Source organism: Crocodylus siamensis, chromosome 1, assembly GCF_052110815.1.
Source record: "Crocodylus siamensis isolate JL-2025a chromosome 1, ASM5211081v1, whole genome shotgun sequence".
Taxonomy (NCBI): Eukaryota; Metazoa; Chordata; order Crocodylia; family Crocodylidae; genus Crocodylus; species Crocodylus siamensis.
In genome coordinates, this window is record NC_143395.1 from 339,771,548 (window position 1) to 339,791,208 (window position 19,661).

Consider the following 19,661-nt stretch of genomic DNA (forward strand, 5'->3'; position numbering starts at 1 on the left):
TTATTCATATTTATCAACTTCACATAGAAATGCATACTTTATTAAGTGAAAAAATCATTAAAACATGCTTTTGTGGTTACAAAATGGTATAGTGCTGTGTATACTTTTAAAATGGCTAATAATAAAATAATTTTAAAGGGATCATGACGGGCATGGAATTTTCTCCTTTTTCTTTTCTGAAGCTGAGGATTTCCTCAGTCTTAAACCTGTGAACTTCAACACAGTTCAGAGTATCCAAGTAATACATTCATCACGCTTGCACAATGTGCTTTTGTTAATATATTACCAAGGTATGTATAAGCACAAAATGAATATGCAGATGTCTGTCTTCTATAAGCTTTTTTCTGTGTATTGTAAAGGAACAGTTGTCTACTAATTTCATTTTTAAGTTTATACACTCTCAGTTTTTCCATATAGGCTTGCCTTCATTTAACAGATGCCCAAATACTATCCAGCCTGATAGTTGAATAATGTGGTCCCCATTTTCAAAAAAGGGAGGAAGGAGGACCCAGGAAACTATAGGCCAGTCAGTCTTACCTCGGTCCTGGGTAGGCTTTTTGAGAGTTATCCTGCCGCATGACCACGAGGGGCCAGCAGGGGAGATTATGCTTAGGGCAACCAACATGGGTTCATTAGAGGCAGGTCCTGTCAGACCAACCTGGTGCCCTTCTACAACCAGGTCGCAAAATCATTAGATGCAAGGGTAGCAGTGGACATAGTCTTTCTGGACTTCAGGAAGGCCTTTGACAGTGTCTCTCACCCCATTGTCATTAAAAAAACTAAGAGACTGCTGTGTGAACACCTACACAGTCAAATGGGTTGCTAGTTGACTGGAGGGCTGCACCCAGAGAGTGGTTGTGGATAGGTCATTTTTGACCTGGAGGGACGTGGGCAGTGGGGTTCCTCAAGGCTCAGTCCTTGGGCCCACACTGTTCAACATTTTCATCAGCGACTTGGACAGGAGTATAAAAAGCACCCTGTTCAAATTTGCAGATGACACTAAGATGTGGGGAGAAGTGGGCATGCTAGAAGGGAGGAATAGGCTGCAAATTGAACCTAGACAGGTTACAGGGGTGGGCGATGAGAACAGGATTTGTTTCAACACTGACAAGTGCAAGTCCACTGTAGAGCACCAGGGGAGGAAGAACCAGCAGCATACCTACAGGCTGGGGAACTCCCTTCTCATTAGTGCAGAGGCAGAAAAGGATCTTGGAGTCATTATTGATGCCAAAGTGAACATGGGCCGGCAGTGTGGGGATGCAGTCAGGATGAATCCACAGATGCATCTCAAGCAGGTCCAAGGAGGTGATCCTCCCCCTTTATGCAACACTGGTCAGGCCGCAGTTGGAGTACTGCATCTAGTTCTGGGCGCTGTACTTCAGGAGGGATGTAGACAACATGGAGAAGGTCCAGGGGAGGGCGACCCGCATGATCAGGAGTCAGCAGGGCAGGCCCTACAAGGAGAGATTAAGGGACCTGAACCTGTTCAGCCTCAACAAGAGAAGGCTGGGGGGGGGACCTAGTGGTCATTTACAAACTGGTCAGCGGGGACTAGCAGGCACTGGGGGAAGTCCGTGTTCCCCCAAGCGCTACCAGGAGTGACTAGGAATAACAGTCACAAGCTGGCAGAGGGTAGATTTAGGCTAGATATCAGGAGGCACTACTTCACTGTCAGGGCGGCTAGGATCTGGAACCAACTTCCAAGAGAAGTGGTGTTGGCTCCTACCCTGGGGGTCTTTAAGAGCCGGTTGGATGAATACCTGGCCAGGGTCATTTGACCTCATTACTCTTTCCTGCCATGGCAGGGGGTCGGACTTGATGATCTGCTCAGGTTCCTTCCAACCCTACCTACTGTGGAACTATGTTGCAATCTAGCATGGAGACATATGTATAAGTATCAATAAGGTTGCTGAGTATACCTGTAGAGTGCTTTAGATTTGGACTGCTGCCATCTACAGGGTTTCCAAAATGGTGAAGTGAGAAATGGCAGATGCTGCTCTTGGCACGTATAGAATGTGAAATCTGTATACTTTGTGAAGGATTTGTGAATCCTTCACAAATCTTTCAAGAGGATGGGAAAAGAGGAACCTTATAGCAGTCTGTCGCTATTAACTTTGGTTGGTTGGACTTACCTTCCCTCTGTATTTTAGGGGGGGATATCTTCACTGAACAGTTTGGGGACAAAAGTATCAAAAAACTGGCATCTTGCTTTTTTCGTAAATGTAAGTGGTACCTACTGGGTGTCAGAGTGGTGGAATTTGGAATAAAAACTGTTAACAGACTTAAAAATTCTGTTAACCTTCTAATACCTTCATTAATGTTCATGTCTCCTAATACTCATATTTGAAAAATTATAATTGTAATTACATCTTCTCCTTTAAAGGATAATACAAGAGAGTCCATGTGGTTTGTGGAGTGTAGGACATGATAGCTAGTGCACAGGAAGTAGAATGTCTTGAAATGCCAGACTTCCAGGTCTGTGTTAGAATTTAATGAAAACAAGATGTGAACTTAAAGATGAAACAACTCTTAATTAACAAATTTAATTTAGATAATATACATAGCTTAAAATTGCATACGGTTTTCAATTTGATAATCCACCTTTTAGAGCATTTGTGAAATTCTAATTTACTTTTTTTTATTTACCAGGGTTATCTGTTATATAGAGATGTGAACAATCACAACATGACAGCCATAAGAATAAACCCTGAAACCTTGGAACAAGATGGTACAGTCACTTTGCCAGGTATGAAACCCTAGACATGACCAAGAGTACATTTTAAAAATACAGTTTCTGAAGGCTGTCTGAAAAGGGCTGTGGCAGGTGAGGAATCCCTTGATCTTATTGTCTGAATGAACCCTTATTAATAGCGTAACCTCCCATATATTACACACCCCATGTCATTTATCTTGGAAGCTGCTACAAGTAGTCCTGTAATTTGCTTCAACAAAAACTTAACAGCAGAACTCTAATATTTTAAAGGTATGTAATGTTTAAAATTGCCAAGTGATGGAAAATGTAGTATGTCCTTTAAGCACTGAAACAGATTTTCAGCTGTCTTTTTTAAAAAAAGACATTAATTGTTTCTGTATCCAGCAATCGTATCCTGTTATGCCTTTATCTGTGTTTCAAGGAACACAGGTTATGCGTTTATCTGTAGTTTCAAGGAACTTCTCAGAAAATGTCCTCTCTTAGCATAAACTCATTTTTGGCTATGAAAATATAATAGAGCAGTTTTTCTGTTGCAAAGGATTCAGAAACAATTGCATCTCAAGCAAAACTAAGGAAGTTATTCTACCGCTCTATTCAGCATTGGTGAGGCTGCAGCTGGAGTACTGCGTCCAGTTCTGGGCACCATGCTTCAAGCAGGATGTGGAGAAGCTTGAGAATGTTCAGAGGAGAGCCACTTTTATGAGTAGAGGCCTGAAGAGCAAGCCATACAAGGAAAGAGTGACACACATGGGATTGTTCAGCCTAGAAAAGAGAAGACTTTATAGGGATTTGGTGACAGCTTAAAAATGTACCAGGGGTGAGCATCAGGGGCTAGGCAAACAACTATTCACCAAAGTGCCCAAAAGGAAAACTATGAGCAACAGTCAAACTCCTAGAAGAAGGTTTTAGACTGGATACGAGGAAAAACTTCATGGTTCATGTGACTGGACTCTGGAATAGACTCCCAGTGGGGGTGGTGCAGGCACCTACCCTGGAGATCTTCAAAAGAAGACTGGATGCACACCTTGCTGGGCTTATTTGACCCCAGCAGTCTTTCCTGTGGACCTGGATGCTCTCACAAGGTCTCTTCTAGCCCTAAACTTGTGTGAATTTGTGAAAGACCAGAACAGGCCAACCTAGAGTAAGTCCTTCAGAACCTGTTGAGGTGCATTCTTCCTAGTGTATTCTGTCTTAACATCTTTTCTGATAATTCCTAGTATATTCTGTCTTTTCTGATAATTGGCTTGTGCAAGATCTACAAGCTTCTGGACCTTATGGCTAAACTTCCATACACATTCTGTCACAAGGACAAGACTGTGTTTCACCTAAATAAATTGATTATCTTAACAGTACTGCTTCCTTGAGCCACGTTTGACATCCAGAGAAAAAGCTGAATGCCTTGGCTGTTTCTGCAATCTTGTATTATCTTGACAGGAATAGAACTTTGAACTGTCTCCTTAGAAATTTAGACATTTTTGTTAGAAGATCTCCGAGTTAATAAGACAGTATATTTCCATTTGCTATCAGTAAACCAGTGAACATCTCTCCAGGTGTTATGGTGCCCTCAGCAGTCCACACAAAAGCTATATCTTATTTTTCTTTACAAATCTGCTAATATTACATTTTTGAAGTAGCAATATGGAACAGTTCACTGGATTACATCAAACATGGCTTATTTAGGGGAGTAGTATTTTAATTTCTAGTTGCCTAGTGCAGCTGGCATTTAGTGCCCATGATTCAAGGAAGGTGCTGCTGGCAACTAGCTATAATGGAAATCACAGTGATATATGTTCAGAAAAAGAACAGGTACTTACTGTACAGTAACTCTGCTTTTTTACTCTCATACATGGAGATCAGAGGATGTGGCCCATCTTCCATTATCATATTTTTGGAGTTATCAGGAACATTGTCTTTTAAATTCAGAGAGATTTAAGCAAGAGCTGCCTTGCCCTTTTTGCCTCAGCATGGGAATATAAGATGCGGTGCACATGCATGGCTCTAGTGAACTCTGCCGTTCAGAATGGACTGTTGCATTTGTGAGGAATATGATTATTCATGGTGGGATCCATACTAACTATATTAAAACAAAAAACAAAACAAAAAAGCAGTTGTAGCAAAATGACACTTTGCAGTAGTTCATTTGGAGATCATAAGCCTGGATAACAGTGACAAATTCTGTAACCCTTAAGAGTTACTGCATTTGCATTACCCATTTTTAAATAAAAATATTGTGGGTCACTAGGGCTCATTAAGAATCCAGAATCCTCTACTAGATCTCAAAGCACATGATCAGATAAACCTAAAGAAATGTATTAGCTTTATTATACATAATACATGCTTCCACTATTATCTTCTATTTCAACCAACTTACCTTTGTCATGAATTCTCTTGCAGGCACTGGGAGAACAAAAATATTGCATTATGAAGGTTTCTTGAAAGAGAATCCCTTCTTGTGCAGCACTGACACAACTTTGTCATTACAAACTGTATCATCTTAACTATCTTCACTAGTGGTTCCAAAGCAACAGGGTCTGTGGTTCTTTGACAAACAGTGTTTTGACTTTTTAAGATGGCCAGAATAGCTTTTTCCTGTCCTCAGGAGAGTGGAACAATGGAAAAAAAACATGGTCATACCCAGTTCACTCTCCCTTTCAGCATCCAATCACTGTCACTGTGACACACAGGGTACAGGGCAAGATGGAACTGTAGTCTGACCCAGTAAATGGCAATTCTTTATGTTCTTCTGATCAGAAATGGCTGATTCTTGACAGCTCTGTTAACAGCTCTTGTGAAAATTCAAAGTTAAGTTTGCCAAAGGTCCAAGCAACTGAAAAGAGCATCTATATTGTGAATTGTTGCTTATCCCTTTGCTTATAATTTGCTTATGTGTGAATTATTTGGTTGGGAAGCCTACCTTTTAAAATCAGTGGCCCAAATAAAATGTTTTTACTTTTGCCTAGAAGCTTTCCATAAAATAGGAGATTTTAATCTTGTAAAACTAATGTGGGCTACTTATTACATGTATGTTGCTATTATGCTAAGCATTTAGTATTGGGGAACTCCTATTTTCTCCTATATGCTCTTTTTTATTAGTTGAAATGAGGAAATGGTAGTGACCCTTTTTTTTGTAAGTGCATTGTTATATAAAAGGTGGCATAAAGAGAAAGATCCTAGTGTAATTAGTATGGCAACATTCTAATTTATATACTATAGTCAGTTGTTTTTTTTTTTAAGTTAATTCTTTGGGCGCCCCTCTAGAACTTGTATTAATACTGCTTTACTTTGTGTAAAGGAGAGAGAAGAAATCTTTAAGGTGAATTAATGTCAGATACTTCTTTTTTTTTTTTTTCTGCTCATACAGATTGCCACACTGAAGGTCAGAACATCCTTTTCACAGATGGGGAGTATATTAATCAGATAGCAGCTTCTAGAGATGTAAGTATTCCTTGCAAGATGTAGACACTTTTTCTCAACCAATTAAAATACAATCACTGAACTTGCTGGTTGTCTTCTAGATAAAATGATGGACTCTTTTTACCTAATGCAGATAAAAGAAGAAATGCATGACTAGAGAAAATGATAAACTGTTAGGTAGCTGAACACTTTCTGTTTTTTGTACTATTCCATCTGGAGTTGTGGCAGAGTGCCCTTTTCAGCCATTTATTTTAAGATCGCTTTGGAAGCTCTGCAGTGACAATGTGGGACCAGGGGCAAAGCCACAATCCATTCTCTGCACACCCCTGTCCATGGAACTGGCGCTCATCACAGGGATGTGCAGATAGTGAATTGTGGTTTTGCCCTAGGCCCCAGCCTGTGCTGTCACCGCCACACAATCCCAATGTCGGCCCCAGCCCTGACTTCTTGTCCCACTCCCAAATTCTGCTCTTCTCCCACCTGCAGCCCCATCCCATCTGCCTGGCTGTATGCCCTGCCCATGTGGGTCCCAGGCTGGTCTCCAAGGAGACCGTGCCCTCCTGCTCTGTCTGGCACCCTAGCAGTGGGTGCAGGGTGGATGGGTCAGGGTGCATGGGCAGTGGGGCAGGGTCCAGTGGCAATGGAGACTGGTAGTGGTAGCTGGAAGAACCTTCCAGGTTCTTTTGGGAAGTGAATTTGACCCCTGTGCTGCTGCAGCCCCATTGGTGCCCAGGGGCAGTGAAACTGGCCACATGTGCCACAGCCTGGGCTGGGTGGGGTCTAGAGACCCAGCACATGCTGGACAAAATCTCTTGATGGATCAGATCTGGCCTGCGGGGGACACAGTTTGCTGATCTAAATACATGAGCTTCAAACTTGAGGTTTGTGCTGATTCCTGCCACTAGTTGACCAATATATAAATACCTCGTCCTTTCAGCTAGGAAGCTCTTCCAAATGCAGTGCTAGCCATATTACTGCCTTGGGTGCTCTTGGCTGTCAGAACTGGTAAGGACGGATCTTATACCCATTTGGTGAATTATGCCCGTAAGAAGATGCTGTTCATTTTTAGAAGACCCTAATTCTTGAGATTTATAACATTAACAAAATGCACTATTTAGGTTGGTATGCTAGCCTTGACTTATTTGCATGTGTGTGTAGAGATTGGAGCTTGGTTAAGGTAATATATGTACTGAAATAATACATGTGCACAAAAGGTACTTTTTTGTAATTTTGTTGTATGTAAAACAGTCTCTGTTTTACACAGATGTGTTTTGCATGTTACCTGATCTTGCTAAATTATTTGTAGAGCTAGCAAGAGAAGTACTCAACTCCGTTCATTCTTAATTATCTAAGACACTTAAATAGATTTATAGTTTTACTTATGAATAGAACAAGAAAATATTTCCTCAGAACCTTGAACCTTGTATTAAAATGTTCTGGTGAACTTGCTGAGACTAAAAATTGGTTAGTGTCATTCCTGACCTAATCAAATTGCATGTGAAATATTTATTCTTTTTAAAGATTACAAGTAAACATAAAACTAAAATAATTAAATATTAAAAGAAAATATACAGGTTTTATGAGCTTCAGTAATTTGCATGTTTGGGTCTGTTTTTTAAATATTGTGGAATTGGAAGAAGCTAAGTATTTAAAATAGTTGGAAATGATCGGGAAGGGCAGACCTTACAGACTTCAAAATATTTCAGTGTTTAGACCTATCATTTGAAAAATCTCTGTGTTGAATCTTTCTTGTTTTATTCTTTGTTTTTTCCCCAAAACTGTTAGTTCTCCATTAGTTCACTGTTCTCCATTTACTCTGTCTTGTTAATATATAATCTAGTAATGTGAAGGATGAAATTAAACCAGATGCTTGTAAACCATGAAAAAAAATTACATGTTCAGTGGCATAAGTGAATGTGTTATTTCTTACAGGATGGTTTCGTAGTTAGAATATTTGCAACAAGTACGGAGCCAGTACTGCAACAAGAACTGCAGCTCAAACTTGCCAGAAAGTGCTTACATGCCTGTGGTATCTCTTTATTTGATCTCGAGAAAGATTTGCACATTATCAGTAAGGATTCATTTTGTCTTCTATTTTTGAATTATTGCATGTATACTGATATGACGACAGATATGGGCTTTCAAAGCTGTTAAACTGTACCATATTGCCTTGGAAAGATCAGTTTATCCTTTTCTTAAAGAAAAAATCAAAATAATTGTTCATGCATAAATTTGAATTCCCAGTCAAGCAACATTGTCTTTCTAGTATACAGATACTTTTCTCTTGTGTAGAGTATTTCAGCATAATTAAAATACATGTGTACAGTTTTGATGGTGCCCACATAATATATGTTTTGTTTCATTAGATTGTTTCCTGTACAATTTGAGACTTAATGTTAACCTGAACTTTTATATTATTTGGATTACTTCACTTCGAGCCTCCCTGCAAGTTCTTTTTTCATGGGGCTGTAATCCTTCTGTCACTGAAATCAGTGGCAAAATCTGCTTTAACTTAAGCAAAGTCGAATCATGTCTAAAGTTACCTTTGAAGCCATCTGTAATAGAAATTGCTAAGCTAATTGGACTCTTTGTACTCTTAGGTACAGGGTTTGATGAGGAGTCAGCTGTTTTGGGTGCAGGAAGAGAATTTGCACTAATGAAAACTGCTAGTGGAAAGGTATTGAAAGTGTTTCATCATAGGTGTTAATTGTATAAATGTACTACATCATCTTTTGGAAATCTGCTTTGATGAATCTTTGAAGAAAAAAAAGTGCAGTTGCGTGCCTTGTTCATAGGTGCTATACAGTACTGCCATTTTGGAGCCTGGTGTTAATGGCAGGAATATCCTTTTTCACTTTTTTGTTTTACTCTTTATTTTCAAGTCCCTTATTTTTCACAACCTAGTAGAAGGCTGCTTGTTTCGTACTAGTCTTTGCAGTGCCTTTTTCCAAGTTACCAGGCTTTTGCAGCTGCCCCTGTTGCCAGATACTGACCTTTGACTCCTTGAGGTGTTTATACGGCCTTGGAGATTGGATGCACCAAACAAGTGCAACATTTGTCAGGCATTCAAGTTCAGGATTCAGGGAAGAGCCTGAGTTATAGCTAGCTACATATGGCTTGTTTATTGGATAGGTCCCTTGGTTCATCCTCAGACCCTGATACCAACTCACTGGGGCAATACTGCTTCTTTCCAGTAACCATCATAATTGCCAGTGACACATTGCTTAGCACTTACTGTATTTTCTTGCATATACCATGCCCTAGAATATAATACATGCCCTGTTTTTGAAAGGCAGTATGAAGAAAAAATTCTTACCTTTTAGTATGGTTAACTGAGTATCAGCAGCTAGGGAGCTGAGCTTGCTGCCAGTCCCACTGGCTGAATGGGGCCTGTGGACTGACCCTGCATGCTGGGATAGATGCCTTGTGTCAGGGGCATGTCATCTGGCTGAGCTCCAGAAATTTGGTGGTGAGGGAGTAGGGTCAGGGCTAATTGCATGGATCTGTATATTGAGACACATGGGGATCTGTATTTTTCATCATATCCATATGATGCACAGCTCAGTTGTCCCCTCAGCTTGCTCTGGGAGAAGAGTTACATGCTTTACATGAGAAGATACAGTATTCACCCTTTCAAATTGTCATCAAGGACATGGTACAGATCTAACCATAAATTCAATTCTTGCCTGATGTCCTTATACAGAGTGCTTCCCTGTCTGTTGGGGAGAAGTGGAGCCTGGTTCATACCCTCCAAAAGAGCAGGAATATTGAATGGACAAGCTCCTAGATCTCCTGATTTGCATAAGGATCTCCAGGAGGCTGATGGAACGCAGGAGCTAGACTTTGCTCTGTCACATCCCAACTTCTAAATGTCCACACCAATAGGTTATACACAGTCTCCTGTAAAGTGGACTCGATCAGTCTAATCAGTCATTGGATACTTAGTTCTGGCATGAGAAATCAGGGTCTTAGCTGGCATTACATTTATCTTTAAGAAGTCTTGTAAATAAAGAAGGTAACTACAGTGCAATGAAAAGGAAAGATATAAAATGCATTTTGCATATTGGATAACACGTAGAGAGATGTCTTAAAAATAGCAAGTTCGTACTAACGCACATCTGTTTAATTTCGCATGTATATTGTATCAGATCATGCCACTAAATACTTTAAATACAGTTTAAGTTTTCTGACCTGTTGATTAACTGGATCAATTAAAGAATGTGCTATGTTTTATTTTTTATTTCCTTAGACTTTTTTTGCTTTGGGTTAGTGAGTCGTTTGTTCTTTACATGAACTTTGCTGTATTAACTGTTACATTTTTAAGCAAAAACCAAAGAAACTATGACACAGTATCTTTGACTAAATACATGTTTATGTTGTTATCAATTTAGCTTGCAACATCTGTAATTGAAAACATAAGTTAATTTTGTTATTTACAATAATATGTGCTGAGATTGCTTTTAATTTTAACTACCCCAGATGGGTTAAATGGGGGGAAGGGGACTGAATCATTTTTTGTCTTGTATCTATAATAATAGTAAAGCAAGATACAATTTCTGCTCTATTTTAAGTATTCTGGCATGACTGAAGAACAATACAACTTTTTTTCCCCCCTTTCCTTTAGATTTATTATACAGGCAAATATCAGAGCCTTGGAATCAAGCAGGGTGGTCCTTCAGCTGGAAAATGGGTTGAACTGCCAATCACAAAATCTCCAAAGATTGTTCAGTTCTCAGTTGGACATGATGGTTCACATGCCTTACTTGTTGCAGAAGATGGAAGCATATTTTTTACGGGTTCTGCTAGTAAAGGAGAGGATGGTGAATCAAGTAGGTTTTATTATGCTGTGATCAATTGGTTAGAGTGTGAACAGAAAAGACTATTCTGAAAGTCTCTATGGTATATCCTTACAATGCTTGATCATGTTAGTTGCATGCTTTTTGCACATTGCCAGGAAGTAAACAAGTTTGTGTGTGAAAATAGCCACAAATCTTATCCCCGAGCAAAAATGATAATGTTACAAGAAAGCTCTCCCAGTATTAAAAGCAAGAAAATAGAATGAACCCAAAATATTTTCCCTTTTTTATAAAGGAAATCAGAAAGGAGCCAAAAAATCTACTGACTATTTTCTGTAACCTCTTTGTAACTGTCAGCTTGTAGTAGGAAATTTTAGAGAAGCAGGTCAATAAGCCAAAATTGCAGCTTTTATGAACCATGTTCTTTTAAAAAAAAAAGAGAGAAAAAAAAAAAAAGACCAACAAAGCCCCTCAATGCTTTCACAGCACAAATTTCTTTTTTTTCCCCCTTCTCTCACACATTGTTTAATGAGGTTCACTTATGGTCAGCCTGTCAGTCCGGGGCTGCTCCAATCTGTTTCATTGCGCTGAGGGAGGGGCTGGCTGGGGCGTGAGGGTGCTCCAGTACAAGGCTAGCTGGCAGGTAGCCCCTGCCTTGTGCCTCAACCAGCCCAGATGAAAAAACTTCACAGAAGGATATTATTTGTATTTATAAGTACTAACTTGCTATGGAGTATATTATTTTCCTGTGGCCTAATAGAGCTGCATGTGTACACACCCAGACGTTTACTGCAGAGCTAATTAGGCAACTTGCAGTAAATGTTTCATATAGACATGCTTACTAATGTTAAGCCACTTGCTTTTCATTTTCTGTTAAAAAATGTTAACATTCTATCAGATATATGGATAAATCATTACCAGCTATGGGGGATACTAGTTTGTCACTGCAACAACATTATTGATATATAAATAAGAACATTCTCAGGCCTTTAATCTGTTGGATCATGCAAAAATTTAGCAATACCTTATAAATCTCAAATCTTAACCTACAGCAAGCATCCTGTCTCTATAAATGTAATGTGTTTTTGCTTATTAGACTTCACTTTCAGTCAAAAAAATTACTTGTATTGCTTTGTAAGGTGTAGTAATCAAATTAATTGAGTATAAAAGATGCATCTAAACAAGTCTTGTACAATCATGAAAGAATAGTTTATCCACAAATTATGATGGAAGAGTTTTTTTTAATAGTATTTTACAAAACAGAATATAAATTTACCTGCAGTAAGAGAATAAGCAGGTAACTTTTTCTCAGGGTAAAGTAATAGCATTTTGAAGTTATAGTTGACAAAGATCTTATTCTTGTGTTCATGCCTTTTGTTTTCTCTTTTTGATGTAGCAAGTTTTAAAAAAAATCCTTTGATTTTTATTTTTATAAAGCAAAAAGCAGACGGCAATCAAAACCCTATAAGCCTAAAAAAATTATTAAAATGGAAGGGAAGATTGTGGTATCTACAGCGTGCAATAATGGAAGTAGTTCTGTCATTTCAAAAGATGGAGAACTCTACATGTTTGGAAAAGATGCCATTTACTCTGATAGCACAAGTAAGTTGATATTTGAGAAATTACTTCAAGGCAAATAGTGCTTGACAATTGTAGATCCCAGCTGGGGGACCACACTGGGGCCAGTTCAAGATGCTGGTGCAGTTCTGTGGCAGGCGCAATCAGCTGATTATTGGTTCCAGGCTCAGGACTGCATGGGGGCTGCTTCAAGACTGGTACAGTCCCAGCTCCCAGGACTGTTGGAGCCAGTTTGAGACTCGTGTGTGGCCCCAGGGACTGCACTGGAGCTGCTTCTGGAGTCCAATGTGACTCTGAGGCTGGACCCACAGTCAGCTGATTGTTGGCCCCAGCCCTCAGAATTCACCAGAGTGGGGTTGGTTCAGGACTGTTTGTCAGGCCCAGCCCCAGGACCTCAGCGGAGTCTTGAGCCAGCTCTGGTGACCTGCTACTCATTCATAGTTTCATAGTTTTATTCAGTTTAAGGTACAGTGGAAACCAGTCACAAAAGCATTAGAGTTCTTTTGTGGAATATTTCTGTGGCTGGCTTCCCATTTTGCCACACGTGCCTTGAATGTGGTGGCAGGTTTACTATTTATGGTATGGTTAACAAGTTAATTGTGTCTTCTTTGTAATGTGTTCCAGGGCTGTAGAGGACATACAGTGACATTATTAAGTAAAACAAAAGGAAACCTTTTTACACTGCATGTATTTAACATGTGGAACTCAATATATTGTTGTAGTATCTACCTTAAGATATTATGGAGGGTGAGTTCAAAACCAGATTGGACAAATAAATGTGGAATGGTTCCATCTATCATGATTATAATATTAAACATGCTAATTAAGGTTGCAGCCTACAAATTAGGACTTCCTAGGCCTCTGAATCCTGGAAACTATAACATGAACATACTTTGCCTTGGTATCTACTTCATGTCACTATAAGGTACAGGATACTGGGTTTGATTGATCTTTCATCTAACGCAGTCTGGCATTTGTATTCAAGAACTAAAACTCCCACTGAAATTAACAGCAGACAGATATTAAACAAACAAGACAAAGTACTTTTTTTTATACATTGTGTAATTAACTTGATATCATCGCCACTGGAGGTTTAAAGGAAAATACTGGAACCATGTTCAGAAAAGGAATTGGACAAATTAATAGAGGACAAGTTTATTTATGGTATTAAATGAACATTCAGGGATATATCCCCTAGTGGGGATACATCCTAAATCCATGGTGGTTGATGCCATGGAGGATCTGATGGGATGAATTACACTTGACATACTCTGTACACATTAAAGTATCTATTACTACCCCTGTTGGAGACAGTATACTGGACTAGATGGATTATAAGTTCGGTCAAGCATGGCACTTCCTATGTTCTTGTGTAGAGAGATATTTGTTCAGTATCCAAAACAGTTTAAATAAATTATTAAATAGATTTTTGCTCCAAATAGATAATGATTCTGGTGGAAATCCCTTTATAAAAATTATAGAGTTTTTGTTCATTTCTTTGTTTGTTTTTTGGGCAGGTAAGTTGTATTATTCAAATGCCAGTCTTTCTATCATTCTCTTTTTCTTACATTTAAAAATTAAATATTCTGATATTCGTAAGCATCTTGTTTGGAAGAAGAAATGCAGTTCATCATCTAGGTGTTGTTCTTGTATCTCATAGGTTTAGTAACAGATTTGAAAGGACATTTTGTGACTCAGGTAGCCATGGGCAAAGCTCATACATGTGTGTTAATGAAGAATGGAGAGGTTTGGACGTTTGGAGTGAATAATAAAGGACAGTGTGGACGAGACACAGGCTCCATGAACCAGGGAGGAAAAGGTGAGCTACTTTTGTCTAGAAGTACCAAGTATAAAAACAATTTTTTCATTAATGTATTATTAGCAATGCATTTCCAGGTTCTGCATTGTTCATAAACTTAGACAAGACTACCACTTCAGTATTGTCACCTTGTTTTGGAACAAAGTTGGCTAACTGTCAAATGTATGTAGTACTGTATTCTTTTGTTAACCAATTCAGTAAATTTTTAATTTTGCCTCCTTGGATTTGTTGAAAAGCATATATCTATATAAAACAACTTCAGTCCTTTTCTTTTGGTGGTAGAGAGAGGTTTTTTGCTTCTTATCTTGCTTCCTGCATTTCCCAGTTACAAGGAATATATTTACGTTTTACAGTATTATAGAAATACAATTTGTAGAGGTTATATGGCACTCTAAAAAATAAAAAATATTCCTGGCATTAAAAAATAAAAAAGTGACCTGTTCCACATTGTCCCCTTTTTGTATTTATATTTAAAGTTCTTTTCTAACTCCACATCCCTGTACTTCCTACTTTAACTATTAAACCTAAACTTGGCCCCCATCAGGTGTTTAAGAAAAATATAAATCTTAAATTTTTCTAAGTCTTTCCTTCCTTTTCAGAAAGAATGCAAACATGAAGAATTCTTGCATGTTTACATCTTATTATTACATCTTGCATGTTCACATCTTGTTATTCTTCAAAATGCCAATCTTTCTGTTGGCCTTGCTGCCTCTTGTTGCTCCTGCTGCCAGCTTCCAAGCAGCTAGGGGGAAGTGGTTTAGCTAATATGTGGAAGGTTGAGGTAGATTGAGATGGAGGCTTGCAGTGGAAATGGACTGGAACATGAGAAGTGGAAGGAAGATGCATAAGATGGGTGGTTTGGAATCTGGGATTGACAAGGAACCCAGGAGAGAACAGTAGGACTGACTGAGTAAGGAGAAAACGGTACAGGTCTGGAGTTAGAAGTAAGAGGTAGGAATAAGCAACTACTGAACTTCTTTATGGAATGAAGCAGTTTGTTTGGGGGAAAAAAAAAACAGTAAGTGGTGATGACATTAAACTGCTGTGTTGAAGTGTTGCAATATCTTTCTGAGTAGGTTTTGGAATTGAGAACATGGCAACCGCAATGGATGAAGATCTAGAAGAAGAACTGGATGAAAAAGATGAGAAGTCTATGATGTGTCCCCCAGGCATGCATAAATGGAAGCTGGAACAGTGCATGGTGTGCACTGTGTGTGGGGACTGCACAGGCTATGGAGCCAGCTGTGTTAGTAGTGGGCGTCCAGACAGGGTACCTGGCGGGTAAGCAAATAAGCTCACGCAGAATCTTTCACACAGTATGCTGAACAAGTAAAACATGAATTAAATGTAGTCAAAGTCGGTCATAGGAAGTAGGGGGTGGAAGGGACTTGATCATCTAGTTTGGTTCATTGCTTAAGGACGTATCTAATGGGCGTGTCTACACATGACACTACGTCGCTATAATGATGCACTGTGGCAGCATAGTTAGTGTCCATGGATGTCTACACGTGACCAGCAGCTACTTAGCCATAGCAGCTTGCTCCCCTGTTATAGTATGGGCCGTTACCGCGCTGTTCTTTAGCACTTCCAAAAGAAAGTACTAAAACACAGCACAGTAACAAGGTCAGTATAAGGCAATGTGTAGATGTGCCGAATTTATCTAAACCAATGATTCTCAAGTAGGTGTCATGGTACCCCGAGGTGCTGAATTATCCTTTTAAGGGTGTTGCAGACTGCCATGCAGTTTTTATGCTGTAGGTGCAAACATAAATCCACAAGACTAACCCAGAGAGTTCAAAAAGGTATTTCAAGTGTCAAAAACATTTTGATCTGCTGTGCCCTTTGAGGTTTTTTCCCCAGCAGAATGGCTGCTCTATTGTTTTTCCGTAGTCAGAAAAAAAAAAAAAGTAAAAACTGAGTTGGCATTTTTGGAGTGGTGACCTGGGTCTAACGAGGTTGAGAACCACTGCTTAAAACATCCTAGGCAAATGTTTGTCTTGCCTGAACTAGAAGTTCTGGAAATTTCTCAATTTCTCTAAGTGATCAATTTGATGGCTTAACAGCCCTCATAAATTCATACTTTAATAAATAATACTATCTAAAGGACATTTGCTATGAAGTTTTAAAATGAACACTTGTATGTGTTTATGCTGGTAATATATTGAGTGCTTCTGTTTAAATTGTGGGATTCCTATCTTTAGAACTAATTTTGAAGAGAAGAAGAATGATAGTGGCTAATGCAGGGGTTGGCAACCTCTGACCTGCAGGCCAGATTTGGCCCTTGAATAGACTGAACCCAGCCTGTGAGGGTCTGATCTGGCCTATATTTTAAGAACAGCTGGCCAATTATCTGTTTCCACTCGCACTTCAGTAGCAGTGTGCCAATCTTGGCCGCTGTTTTAGTTGTCCACACCTTTTTGTCGAGAGATGTTCTCATGCTGTCATCTTCCCCATGCCCACAGCCTCTGCTTGTTGTCACTGCTGCTCCAAGCCCTTGCTTGCCATGCATTTCCATGGTAATGATCAGCACAGGCTGCAGCTGGGAGAAAAGAGCCCTTCACAGGGAGTGGCCCTGGGGACCAGGTTACAAAGGGTGAGACTGCCCCAAGTCAAGGCAGCCAGCCCCTGAACTAATGCTTCCTTGTTACTTTGGGTTGGTCCATAGGGGAACTGAATGATAAAGTGCTACTTTTATGCATCTCCACTGTTGCCTCTCCCTCTCTTGCCAGGTTTGTGTTAAACTACTTCCTCTGTTCCTGGTTTTACATATAATGGGATGTTGGGAATGCCAACCTGGCTTTGTATGACTAGTATAATTTAACATACTTATCACTTTGGAGGTGGGATGCTAGCATATAAATCTACTTCTTCCTTTCGTGCGTCTCACCTCAGGAAAAACTACAGGGTAGGCATTATGTATTCCCAGTTAGTTTTATGTAATATAGTGTATTGCAGCAAACCACTGATAAATAAATTTTCTTTATTTTTTGTAGTATCTGTGGCTGTGGCTCGGGTGAGTCTGGCTGTGCTGTATGTGGGTGTTGCAAAGCCTGTGCTAGAGAACTGGATGGTCAAGAAGCACGACAAAGAGGGATCCTTGATGCTGTCAAAGATATGATACCTTTAGATCTCCTGCTGGGTAAGTGAACTAAACAATATAATTTTATCAATTTCAAGCTTTTAGCAAGATAATTATAATTTTAATCACACAGTATAACTGTCTTCCCTCTAAAATTAATTTTTGGGCTTTCTTTGATTTAATGTCCCTGTATGGTATAACTTTCAGCAAATCGCAGGTTAGTCTCAAAATTGGCACAATATTATATGGTTTGATGTTTCTGTCTGCATTTTGATTTTCTAGTGCTAGGTAATAGTTTTTGTATATTGGTTTAATTGAGTATCATCTCTTCATTGCAGTGACTATTTGCAGTTATGGTCTTTCCTTATTAGTTCAGCATGGTAGTTCTTAAAATATTGCTTAGCAGATCTTTCCACAGTAATATAGTAAAATCAACGGTCAGATTGACAGTGAATCCATTATACTATATTCGTCTACTTGCGTGACAACACTGTTTTGACAAGATAACACTTCTGGTCTCAAAGCTATTCTTGCCTCCTCTTGTTAGCTGCGGAAGGGAGGATTACCTTAATGATGTTGCTGAAAATTGATACAGCAGATTTTTTTAACATGGGATTGGTGTCCATATTGAACAATTTTTCTTTAAGTATTTTTGGGAAAAAATGGAACTTCCAAAAGTGTGAAAGCTGTTAAAATCAGTGGAAGAAACAGACTTGCATACAACTAGATTAGTATTTTTATATCCGTATTTATAAGATGAATTGAAAGAGCAAACTATGAAAAAATAAAACCTGTATATGAAACTTGACACTATTACATATTAAAATGTCTGATTCTTAAAACTGCATTATTTTATTGTACATATTTTGGTCTGCAGAAACTATCAGCAGTTAAATCTGCTTCCACATGCAGTCCTAAAATAGTTTATTTAAATAGATTAATGTAGTTTTAAACAGGATTAAACCAAGTGATAAACTTTCTGGTGTTTTATAATTTCTGAAATTTGGGGGAAATCAGGGAAGATAACTGTAGCTAATTAAAAATATCTGTATACTTGATAGATGGGAGGTGCAGAAAACTATTAAATAATATTAAAATTGACAGGTTTATAACATTCAGAGCATAAATGCAAAATTAAGGCTGTAGTCCACTCTGAAATGATTGTAGTCTCATTCTCCTATTTCTTAAACCTCTAAGCATTTGTCATCCATAGCTTTGATATTCTTTTATTTTAATAGGTTTTGTCACAGTCGTAATTTTTTTAAAGTATAATAATTTTAATTTTGTTTTTGAATCCATTTAGCTGTTCCTGTTCCTGGGGTTAATATTGAAGAACACCTTCAGTTACGACAAGAGGAAAAGCGGCAACGAGTAAACAGAAGGCATAGATTGGAGGAAGGTAGAGGTAAGAGTCTTCACGGTTCATTTGAAGCTTAAATAAAGAAGCAGAACTTCTTTCTTTCTTAAAAATTGACTAGGAACGTAGAAGAGCTTTTCCACAATAAGCCATTGTGTTTCAATTTAAAAAAAAAAGACCAAAACTAAACTTGGGCTATGTTAGCTTTCACATTACGTCTGTTAAATCGTACAAGATTTATAGGCTTGGCAGGATTCGATTGACTGATTGATTGATATCAACAAACATTGATTTCACCTCACACTCGCCAATGGAAAAATACTTCCATTGGTAATCAAAATTTATGGAGAGGAGACTGTAATAGAACCCCCTTACCCCTGCTACTGGACAGTGGAGGAAGAGATGGAGGGACAGAAGATGGAGGGGTGGAGCAGTAATTAGGTGCTTGTCCACAGTTTGGGGAAGTGGACTGGAGGGAAATAATAGGCTACTTAAACATCTACCTGAAGCCCAGAAAGGGGAGTGAGAAAGAGGGAAGAGTATCCAGTGGCAGCAGGGTTCTGCTCAGGCTGGGCCTGGACAGCTAAGTGTGGGGCTGAAAGTGGCCGCTACCCCTCCTTGTGTTCCCAAAGCTCTGGGAGTGCCACTGCCCTTCTTTTCTGGTCCCTGCCCCCTGGCCTTTTTCCTGATGAATGAACAGAATGATTTAAAGCAGGTATGATTTAATGCTTTATGGACATTTACTTTTTATATTTTGATGTGTTATTTTTTTAAGACTATACTGTCATTACTAAATTGTCTGCCCCCACACTCCTAATTTTGTGCAATCTTGAACATTTAAATTGATTTAAAAATCAGAAAACACCCCATTTTTGTACAATCCTGAAAATTTAAAGGAATAAAAA

General features: G+C 38.9%; 1 protein-coding gene across 18 annotated transcripts in view; it reads left to right on the forward strand.

The window, feature by feature from the left end:
• MYCBP2 (MYC binding protein 2) overlaps positions 1 to 19,661 on the forward strand; it is a 298,411-nt gene that overhangs the window by 60,998 nt on the left and 217,752 nt on the right. For all 18 annotated transcript variants that reach the window (XM_090023921.1, XM_090023940.1, XM_090023966.1 and 15 more), the window contains exons 8-17: positions 2,650 to 2,746; positions 6,075 to 6,148; positions 8,060 to 8,198; positions 8,728 to 8,804; positions 10,752 to 10,956; positions 12,361 to 12,525; positions 14,162 to 14,320; positions 15,397 to 15,601; positions 17,314 to 17,459; positions 18,703 to 18,804. In XM_090023921.1, coding sequence (XP_089880047.1) covers positions 2,650 to 2,746; positions 6,075 to 6,148; positions 8,060 to 8,198; positions 8,728 to 8,804; positions 10,752 to 10,956; positions 12,361 to 12,525; positions 14,162 to 14,320; positions 15,397 to 15,601; positions 17,314 to 17,459; positions 18,703 to 18,804 — 1,369 coding nt within the window. The remainder of the gene's footprint in view (positions 1 to 2,649; positions 2,747 to 6,074; positions 6,149 to 8,059; positions 8,199 to 8,727; positions 8,805 to 10,751; positions 10,957 to 12,360; positions 12,526 to 14,161; positions 14,321 to 15,396; positions 15,602 to 17,313; positions 17,460 to 18,702; positions 18,805 to 19,661) is intronic.